This window comes from Urtica dioica, chromosome 3 (genome assembly GCF_054948205.1).
Source record: "Urtica dioica subsp. dioica isolate 48M chromosome 3, U.dioica_male_clone48M_v1_H2, whole genome shotgun sequence".
Classification (NCBI taxonomy): domain Eukaryota; kingdom Viridiplantae; phylum Streptophyta; class Magnoliopsida; order Rosales; family Urticaceae; genus Urtica; species Urtica dioica.
In genome coordinates this window covers 4,526,713-4,537,785 of record NC_142758.1, presented here as the reverse complement: position 1 = coordinate 4,537,785, position 11,073 = coordinate 4,526,713, and the positions used below count along the sequence as shown (strand labels likewise).

Sequence of the window (11,073 nt, the reverse complement as noted above, 5' to 3'; positions counted from 1 at the left end):
GTCTCTCATACTCGACACAAATTAAAATGTACATACAATAAGCAATAACATACAAGGTATTTAACATGAGAAAAATTGCTGCACAAAACAGAGTAGCTTCACATGTGCAAGAAAAAAAAAATACAAGAATCGCTTATGAAGCAGAATAGAACAAAATGCTGCAAAAATCAGTACAACCTGGAAAAATACATCTCACGTCAGATTTCAGAACAATAATAACTTAATAAGAACAATAAATGTTGTTGGTATTCGTCTCAAGATTACTGCACAGAGACTGAACAAGGCAAACACACACAACACAATATTTGTAATTTTCCATGGAAAAGAAAGAAAAAAACAGAGACAAAATGGGACAATTTTCTGGTTTTGGACATTCATCAAACACTTACAAGGCATACTATTTATAGTCACAAGTTTCTGGTTTTGAAACCGAAAATAAACCTAACTCTGTGATAGTCGCAAGCTTCTAAAAAAGAAAAAAATTAGGGATAAAAAACATAATACTTATCCATTGAATTCTCTCGTAATCATATTTCAGAACAACGATAAAAAAAAAAAAAATAAAAAAAAAAATAAAAAAAAAAAACACCTTTGTTAAAAAAATGCACTAAAACGGGGAAAAATTATCAAAGTTCTAACCTGATTTGGTTTACGGTTTCGATTGAAAATCGTTTCTCCGATTTGGGCGTCGGGGGTCGGAGGTGTACGGTGGACTCTGATTTGATTTCAAAATCTTTGAGTGAGAAACAAAGATGTGATTTAACCACAAAAAGTCGTAGTCGTACAATGGAGTGAATGGACTGGAAAGTTGGAAACATTAGGTTAAGAAAATTTAGGGATTCAACTGCGGTTTGGGTCGGTGCAACCCGTTGGTCAGAGGGCAAGAACCGAACCCGACCGACTAACACCCACGGTTCGGTTTGGGGAGAACCGAAAATGGTCGGGTCTTTACGGGTCGGCTTCATTGAGTCAGCGGGGTGGTTTGGCTGGCCGGTTTCTTCGGTTTGTCGGTCTCGGGTTACGGTCCTACTTTTCACCTTCCAATGCTTTGGCGATCTTCATCTGGACAAGTATGGCTCTCATTCTGACTCTCCATAGTGCAAAATCACCCTTCCCATCGAATCTTTCGATTTCGATCTTCGTGAGCCCCATCTCTGTTCTTGGTACGTGTGAGGGTGGCTCTGATACCAATTGTTGTGTTTTCGATTCAATTTAATCATATATGCGCAAACGAGTAATGAACACAGAAATAACTTGAATTGCAAGCAACACACGTAAACAATAATAATGAACAGAAAATAAGCGAAAAGGATGGGGACTCAGCGATTTTATCCTGGTTCGGTCTTGAATTGACCTACGTCCAGCCTTGGGGTTTCTTCACTATCAATGAGATCAAACGTCTCTAGCAGATATTACAGATTACAAGTACTTTGAGAAATCTCACAACTGTTCTTGATCTAACAGTCTTTCTCTCTCTCTCTCTATACTTTCTCTCACTACAATATGTCTCTCAGAAATTAGTATGAAAAGTTACATTTGATGAAGCCAAGTCTAACTCTATTTAAAGACGCCAAGCGAGATAACTTCCTGTGCACGTCATCAAGATCCAACGGTAGAATTTGCAGCAGATGTGCTAAAACCGATGCAGAACCTTCTCTTGAGCAGCTCGTTTTGTTTACAGCCTTTTAAGAAACAGTTTAAAACAAAACGTGCAAGAACGGAAGCCCCAAACCAGCTCGCTCAACTCCTCAGCTCGCAGCTCGCTCAACTCCTCAGCTCAAGCTAGGATTAGATCACTTCATAACAAGTTTTTTTTTCATTACGTATATGTTGGGCAGAATTTACGAAGGGTAATAGAGTCATTATATGATTGGTAATAAATTGGGGTTGCTAATAAACAAAAATTATCTAAAGTATGACTACAATGCGATTCCAAGTTTGGAAATGGCAGATCACTCACTACACGGCCCAAAATATAAGTATGAAAGAATGTATTCGTGCTCTTTTTTAGTCCTGTACTCTAAAAAAAATATGCTCTTATTAGTCCAAATAAATTAGAACCAGCTTATTAAAACCAGAAGCAGACTATTGGATCATACGAGGTGACTTGCGCATGAAGTCAGAGTTAGTTTAAGTATATCTTTCTTGTAATGAGGCTATTACTCTATGATCTATAAATAAAAGTGTCTCGGTTGGTTTAGGATACATCATTACGTCTGAGAAACACAAGATTGGGTGGCAGAAACACATTTTCTGGGTTTTCTATTTTCTGCAACATTTCTGTAAACACTCGAAACTGTAAAAGGAGATCGTCTTGATCCACGATAGTGATAGAGAGAGGCAAAGGCTGGAGTAGATCACAGTGATCGAACCAGGGTAAATTGGTGTCGTTCTCTTTTTCTATCCTAAACCCCTAATTTCTCAGCTAGGTCGAATTCTTACATCACAAGAAATCTGTTGATTTGCAAGTCTGTTACAACAGAGAGTTTGGCCATTGTTTTTTACTTGGACGACGTGTAAAATTTTGAAATGAATCAACCTTGACTTCTTTATTTCCTTTATCTGTATTTCCTGTTTTTTTGTGTTTTTTATTCGTTCCTTTCTCTTTGATTTTTACTTCTCGGTGAGCTCGAAACAAAACTTGTTCCTCTCTTTGTTTGGATTCAACGCAAAGGCGAGTGAAAGAACATAGATGGGCGAAAGGAAGAAGTAGTGCGAGGGAAAATAGTACAAGTGATAGATGAAGATGAGGTATGGGAAGCGAAGAAGATGTCGTATGAGACGAAAAGAAGACCGATGAGATGAAGAAGTAGGAACTGACTCTAATCTTCCCTACGATGAGAGTCGGTTCCTCTCTTTTCTTCAGCGGATGTTAGAGTAACCTCCTCCTCAAAGTTCTCAGAGCCTGCCATGAACCCCGCGACTCACTCGCACTATGATACTAATTTTTTTATTTTTTTTTACGGATATGCTAGGAAAGGTGACTCCCACAGTTGTACTAAAAAGACTCTCGACTCCCACAGTTGTACTCTATTTTTTTTTTTTAAGTTCAGTTGTACTATATTAGACAACAATAAGAATTATAATTATGACTCTATGAAAGGTGACTCCCACAGTTGTACTCTATTTTTTTTTTAAGTTCAGTTGTACTGTAGTAGACACAAGGTTTTCCATATCAGAATCACTAACGTCACATAGATTAACATACAACTCATGTGTTTTTCCTAGTATATAAGTATGATTTCAAAAAAAAACAAAAAAAAAAAAAACTTTATGGACCGCTTATGAATGAATGAAAAATAAACAAATGCTACTCGTCTCTCTCTCACTTTATACTCAAATTGCTTGCTTAATTACATTATCAAGTCAAAACTGCGAGTAAAATGTAAAGGACCACAAGTTTAGGAGTGGTAATAACAGTCCGAGAACATTACCAAAACTCTTTCCCAAGTGAATAAAAGAATCAAAGAATAAAAAAAAAACCTCCCCCACCCCCTAAAAAAAAAAAAATTATGTGCATCAAAAACAGAACATTGGCCAAAAACAAGCTTCATACCGCTAGCTATATCCTAATCTCTCTCTGACTATCTTCACGCCCACGTATCTGCCAAGGAAACAATAAAGGAAGTCATATGTGTGATATATACAAAACAAACATAAAACGGACTCAAAATCACTGTTTAACATGGAACTAAATGCAGTCCTGATTTAGAATTTTCACCACACATCAGAGGAAGTTGTAAAAATTGGAACACAATCTTTGAACTTACCTTCCAAGCATCATAACAGTGGCCTGGGGATTGGTCCCGGGCGAGACGGGGAAGGTGGAGCCGTCGACGACCCGGAGCGAGGCGACCCCGAAGACGCGGTGCTGGGCGTCGACCACCTTCCCGACGAGGCAGCCGCCGTGGTAGTGCCAGATGCTGCTCACGGTCCTGCGGCAGAAATCCGCCATGGCCTCGTAGCGCGAGGGGTCCGCCGGCAGCGCGGGCCCCACGTAGCGAAACTCCCTCCTCCCGAGCCGGCCGTCGGCGGCGAACTTGAAGCGCTCCATGGCGGGGCTCCTCAGCACCGCCGCGATGGTGCGCGTCCCGTTGACGCACTTCTGGACGTCCGCCGGGTGGCGGAAGTAGTTGAAGCGCACGACGGGGCTGGCCCTGACGTCGGCGGAGACGAGGCGGTACGTCCCGACGGAGGCGGGCCCGTTGATCTTGGACATGATGGTGGCGACGGTGAGGTAGACCGGGCCCGCGGACTGGGCCTGCACGAAGCCGGAGCGGCCGGTGGTGGGCGGGACGAGGAAGGGGATCCCCGTGGAGGAGGCCTCGATGTAGGCCCCGGAGGGGGTGACCCCGACGACCTGGATGAGGGAGTGCTCGAGCGGCATGGGCGGGGCAACGAAGGAGATGCTGTTCCTGGGGTTGTCGTAGAAGAACTTGCCCACGCCGGGGAGGTCGTGGAGGGACCCGCGGGGCCCGATCCCGCTCAGGAGCATCAGCTGAGGGCTGCCCATGGCCCCCGCCGCGATCAAGACCTCGCCTTTTCGCCTCACCAGCGCGCTGTGCCGCTTCCCGGCCTTGTCCCGGAACACCACCCCGGTGGCGGCCTTTCGGGCCGAGACCAGGATCTTCTCGACGGTGGCGTACACGGCCACCTTGATGTTGGCCGGGCGGGCGAGGAACAGGAGGTCCGCCGCGCTGTGGCGCCTCCCGCGGCGGTCGAAGATGGAGCCCCCGATCTTGGTCCCCACCAGATGGTCCACGCTGAAGCCGTTGTAAGGCTTCAGACCCGCCTGCAGGAGCCCGTCGCGGAACCCCAGCTGCCACGGCTTGAGCTCCGGCCGGAACACGATCTTGCTCTCCACCCACTCGAACGACTCGTTGGCCAGCCTCCGGTCCCACGCCACGCCCGACTTGGCGTAGAACTCCTCGTCCGCGCGCGTGTAGAACCCCGCGTTGACGGCGCTGCTTCCGCCCAGGACGCGGCCGCGCGCGTTGGGGACGCCGTCGTCCGACACGAACGCCTGCGCCGACGTGTCGCCGGCGTCCGAGGCCGAGGCCAGGGAGCTCAAGAACCCGTCCTGGCTCATCGCCGCCGCGTCGGCGTACGGGACTCCGCCGCGCTCCAGGACCAGCACGCGGAACGCCTGCGAGAGAGTCGCCGCCAGCGGACAGCCCGCGGTCCCGCCGCCGACGACGATGTAGTCGTAGTGCTCCTCCGCCGGGAATTCCGTCGCGTTTAGGATTAGGTTTCGGAAACTGGATGCCTCTGTGAACCGGAATCGGATGAGTCAAAAGCGAATTAAATGAATGTCAATATGCTTGTGTTGTGTGTTGCGCTGTGTGTACCTTGTTGTGGGTTACACAAGGTGAGACCGACGTTTAAGACGATGATGACGATGACCGTGAAGAAGAAATGACTGATTTTGGAGGTTCTTCTTTTCATGATAATGGGCTTTTCTTGGCGTTTCTTGGCGGAACTGGAAGCTTTTTATGTCTTCTTCTCTGGGTTTGTACGGAAGAGGAGCGAAAAAGTAAAGTGAGAGGGAAATCATGTTATTGCAGAGTTAATTTTTATTTTTTAGCTTTTAGAAAGGAAACTGATTCGTTTCAGAAAAAGAATGGGAATTTATATATATATAATTATGTATATATATATATATATATATATATATATATATATATATATATATTAATTTGTGTTAACAAAGGCTTAATTTGGGTGGCAAGAAACACAATATTGTGGAATTATCAACTAGGCTATTCTAGCTACCACGTGTTAATGGAGTTCTTGTGTTTTGATAAATGGTAATTTTGAGACACAAAAAATTATAATTTAAATTAAACTTATATGTCATTAAATTAGAAAGAAACAATAAAATACATGGGTGTTAGGGCCGAAACCAAAATAAATAAACACCAAAGAGATGAGCCAGAAACTTAAATTACGGAAAATATGCAAATAATTTTGACTCTACCTAAATGTGGTCATGGGGAAGGGAAATTTAAGAGATTTCTATTCTCTTCTCTTTCTTTACGGGGAAGAGAAATTTATCTTCTCTTGAAATGTGGAAAGAGAATTTTCCTTCTCTTTGTATTTAAGGGAAGAGAAAAAAACCTCAAAATATATTCTCTTCTCTCTCTTCTCCTCCAAACCGTAGGTTTTGTTTTTTTTTTTTTTTAAATCTGAGCCATTGGATTTATGACCGTTGGAGATCCAATGGCTCAGATTTTTTGACCGTTACAGCCCAAATATTACCGTTTTATATCCGTTGGAACCCCAAAATTTTTTTAAAAATTCATTTTTAACCCCCTCATTTCTTTCTCTATAAATACACCCATATATCTCCAATCTTTTTTACACAAAACACTCTCAAATTCTCTCATTCTTCTACATATCTCTCAAAATTTATTTCCCATAGTTATAAATTTTATCATATAGTAATAATTTTATTATACACTTCAATGTCCCGTAAATCGTCTAACTCATCCCGATCCCATCATCCATCTCCTTTACACCCCCCCCCCCCCCCCCCCCCCCCCCCCCCCCCCCCCCATAACACACCTCCCACAATTCCTCCACCACCCCAACATTCCCCGACCATCCAATTTCATCAAAATTGGTTAGGATTAAACCAAATTCCTAATTTTGAAAACACCAAGTTTGACCCGACTCCATTACCTTCATCTTCTTACCAACCTCCATCATTCAACATAACCCAATATGAAACCGAGTTCAACCCAAATCCCCCTTATGTTCAACCACCTAGTCAAATCTAATTTCAAGTCCAAAATTTCCAACAAGCCCAAATACCACAAGAGGATGATGATGAAACCCAAGATCCTTATATAGTATATCGACACTATGAAAGTCAACATATTAACCCCGAGGAGGAGGAGGAGGAGGTCAATGAGGAGGAAGACGATGAGGATGAGACCGAAGAGGTGCAACCACATCATCCTCCAATCCAAATACCACAACCAAGACAACAAGAGCAAAGGCCCCGAAAGAAAAGAAATGCTCGATCCCACATATGGCAATTCTTCGAGCAAATAGGCGAAGGATCTACTCGTCGAGGAAAATGTCTAGCATGTGGAAATGTCATCAAAGCTCAAAATGGCGTGCAAGGAACTTCTTGTCTAAAACACCACTACAAGTAGTGTTCCTCGATCGGTTCTTCAAGTAATGTAAGTATTCACGATCCCTTAGAACATAGGACACATTTAGTTGAGTACATCATTTCCACGAACCAATCGTTTAGTCATGTTGAGGATGAAGGTTTTATTAAATATATTAGTTATTTGGTACCTGGTATTCAAATTATTTCTAGATCAACATTGAGGTGTGATGTACTCAAATATTTTTTGGAAGAAAAGGAAAAAAGGAAAGCCATTTTATCTTCTGGAACGTTTAGTGTAGCCTTGACCTCTGATATATGGACGGGTAAATCTAGGATGGATTTTATGAGTGTGGTGGTTCATAACATAGACGAACAATGGAACCTTAACAAAAGGATTATAGCCTTTAGGAGAATAGAAGGAAAGCACACCGTGAATAACATATTAGAGATTATATTAGGTGTTATTCAAGAGTGGGAACTTAGTGCTAGAATTATTTACGTGACCCTAGATAATGCCACTAGCAATGATTCCATGATTAGAGGATTACAAACCAAAATACTTTGTGAGGAAAACCTTATGCCACACACATCATTAACCTTATAGTTCAAAGTGGGGCACGAGCTTTTCATTTTGGGATTAAGAGAATTAGACATGCTATAAGTTGGATCAATAGTTCAACCCCTAGGGTAGATGAACTTAAGAGGAGATTTTTACTTCATGGACTACATGAAAGAACCTTTCATGTATACAATAAAATTCGTTGGAACTCCACATACTTGATGTTAACAAATTTCTTACATGTTGATGCAGCGGAATTTTTGTTGATGAGATAAATGGACTACGATTGTTGATTCGACGCACGAATACCCAATCAAGAACCTTCCTCCACCTATTGATTTGGTCACGAATACTAGGTCCCGGGCATCAAATCGGGTCCTCACAAGAACACACGAATTTGGGGATATAAACACAAAGGTTTTAATTTTTTTTTTCATTCATCATATCTCTAATCACTAAGGTCTGAAAATGTGATTAAATACAAGTCACAGAAATCCCAAAGGACAAGAAACACAAAGGACAAGAAAATCAACGGACAAAATAAACCCAAAAGATAAGAAAATCAAAGGACAAACAAACCCAAAAGTCACACAATTAAATTGCTAAAACATTAAATGGGCCGAGATACTTCGAAGCAGAATAAATTGGATCTAGGATTCGATTTTCAACAAACTGTCCGCGACATATAAAAGATCTCGTCTTTCTCTTCGATTTGATATGCTGTACGCGTAAATCTGACAATCGAGTCAAAAGATACGGCCCTCTGAAATTGGACCGACAGATTGGGACGCAGAATTCAACCCGCATCATTCTCTCCGGGTTGGAAAGAATTCGTCCTCGAATTCGATGCATCTTCAGGTGTTGTGGAAGGAGAAGGATTTTCTTGATGAACTCCAGAGATCGAAGCTCCACCTCAAATAAACTGAACATATTAACAAAGTCTTCGTGAACTCCATGAGCTTGATTGATCGTTGAGATGAATGCTATCTTCACTTCTTCTTCTTTCTCTATTTCATTAAAAATTTGGCTTCTCAAATGCTCACCAGTGACTTCTTCTTCATCATCGCTTTCATCGTAGATCGGATCACCGATTGCCTCGAAGAAATATTCTTCATCTTCTTCGTCGTCAATCTTGAACGCGCGTGACATGAAGTCATCATCAATAAATCCAGCAAAAAGTTGCATGATTCACGATCGTCTTCGGCTCTGATACCAAACTGATGCAGCGGGATTTTTGTTGATGAGATAAATGGACTACGATTGTTGATTCGACGCACGAATACCCAATCGAAGAACCTTCCTCCACCTATTGATTCGCTCACGAATACTAGGTCTCGGGCATCAAATCGGTTCCTCACAAGAACACACGAATTTAAGGATATAAACACAAAGGTTTTAATTTTTTTTTTCATTCATCATATCTCTAATCACTAAGGTCTGAAAATGGTGATTAAATACAAGTCACGGAAATCCCAAAGGACAAGAAACACAAAGCACAAGAAAATCAACGGACAAAATAAACCCAAAAGACAAGAAAATCAAAAGACAAACAAACCCAAAAGTTACACAATCAAAATCACAGTTAAATGGGCCGATATATTTCAAAGCACAATAAACTGGGCCTGGGATTCGATTTTTAACAAACTGTTCACGTTGTATTCAAGATCTCGTCTTTCTCTTCGATTTGATATGTTGTACGCGTAAATTCGACAACCGAGTCATGAGATACGGCCCTCTGAAGTTGGACCAACAGATTGGGACGCAGAATTCGACCCGCATCACATGTTAAGATATATTAGGAATAAAATCATATATCTACAAATTTGATTGGGCAAACTAGCAACGTAGCCAAATTGAAACGTGGTTTTTGAGATCTAGCCAACGTTTGGTTAATTTTTAAATCTAGCCAATTTTTGAAATTTACGGGTACAAAATAACTGAAATACCCCTAAGTAATTGTAGTGCTTTCTTTTTAAAAGTAGTAGCCAACGTTTGTAGAAGACCAAATTCAAAAGTCAACTGTGGTAGTAAATCTCGGATCCAATTTTGTGCATTTATAAAGATATCTATTTAAATGCGTATTAAAGGAAATGAAACGAAATCGGCTCTACCTGCACATATGTAAATTTACCATAATTAACAGAAATAAACAGAAATATTCAACAGAATTAATATTCATCCAAAATCAACTGCATCCGGCCATGAAAGCTTCACCATTATCAATCTCTCAACCTTTGACATTTTTGTTGCTCGACTTGTGATCAATTCAGCTCCGTTTCTATTTAAAAAATTTACTAAAATTAACATAAATAAACAGAGATATTCAACAGAATTAATATTCATCCAAAATCAACTGCATCCGGCCATGAAAGCTTCACCATTATCAATCTCTCAACCTTTGACATTTTTGTTGCTCGACTTGTGATCAATTAAGCTCCATTTCTATTTAAAAAATTTACTAAAATTAACATAAATAAACAGAGATTAAACCAAAATAAAACAGAAATTAAAGCCACCAGACGCGCGAAGGAGAATGGAGCGTCTAGCACCATGAACGGCGGCGAGCTAGTCCTCTTGGGCGCGAGAGGCACCCGACGCTGCAGATCCGGCCAATCCCCGTGCTCGCAAGCCAGCCTCGACGCTCGCCAAGGCCTCGCCCCCCACCGGCGCGCGGCTATCGCGTTCGGACGCCCCAGATCCGAGCGGTCCCAGCACCCACAAGCCCGCCTCGACGCTCGCCAAGACCTCGCCCCCCACCAGCGCTGTCGGTACGAGCAATCCCGACGCCAGCGGACCAGATCCGACGCGGTCCGGCGAGGTCGTCATCTGGCATTGCAGACCCGCGCGACTCCGGTGCCCACGCACCAGATCCGACGCCCGCTGGAGTCCCAGTCGGCACGCGCGACAGCCTGGACGTCGCCATGGAGGGAGGACGGGTCGGCTCCTTGGGGCGGCTCCGATGGTGAAGATAAAGGAACTTCTGGAATTGCAGCATTGTTTTCAAGAGAGAGAGAGAGAGAGAGAGAGAGAGAGAGAGAGAATCATAATTGAACGTGTGCAAACGTGGGCTAGTCATTTTGAAATATGACAGCCAAGAATAACGCTACAAAAATGGAAAGCCAAGAATTTAAGAAATATGAAAGCATTGAACGTGTGCAAACGTGGGCTAGTCATTTTGAATTGAAAGGAAGGCTAATATAGTAAATACAATCATACATAAATATGCCACGTCATCAAAATTGGCTAGATTCGAAAAATAAAGGAAACGTTGGCTAGTTTACAATTGCAACGTTTGATGTGGCTTAGATTGACTAATTTTTCAATTTGATTTGGTAGATAATATATTTTATAAACCAGTAGATTTAGATCTTGTTAGTTAATATTTTAAATTATT

At 42.3% G+C, this 11,073-nt stretch overlaps 1 protein-coding gene across 1 annotated transcript; it reads right to left on the bottom strand.

Annotated features, from left to right (window-relative positions):
- Positions 1–3,300: 3,300 nt before the first annotated feature.
- LOC149402167 (Glucose-methanol-choline (GMC) oxidoreductase family protein) lies at positions 3,301–5,605 on the bottom strand. Its single transcript, XM_089609383.1, has 3 exons — positions 5,349–5,605; positions 3,771–5,268; positions 3,301–3,604 (listed from the first exon to the last, which is right to left on the bottom strand). The coding sequence occupies exons 1-3, from the start codon at positions 5,443–5,445 to the stop codon at positions 3,559–3,561; spliced, it is 1,641 nt and encodes a 546-aa protein (XP_089465509.1). The 5' UTR covers positions 5,446–5,605; the 3' UTR covers positions 3,301–3,558.
- Positions 5,606–11,073: the final 5,468 nt, after the last annotated feature.

Coding starts and splice junctions, on each gene's coding strand:
- LOC149402167 (XM_089609383.1), bottom strand. CDS start 5,445: ATGAAAAGAAGAACCTCCAAAATCAGTCATTTCTTCTTCACGGTCATC. Junction 5,269..5,348: donor CTTGTGTAACCCACAACAAG/GTACACACAGCG, acceptor TCCGGTTCACAG/AGGCATCCAGTTTCCGAAAC. Junction 3,605..3,770: donor ACTGTTATGATGCTTGGAAG/GTAAGTTCAAAG, acceptor TTTCCTTGGCAG/ATACGTGGGCGTGAAGATAG.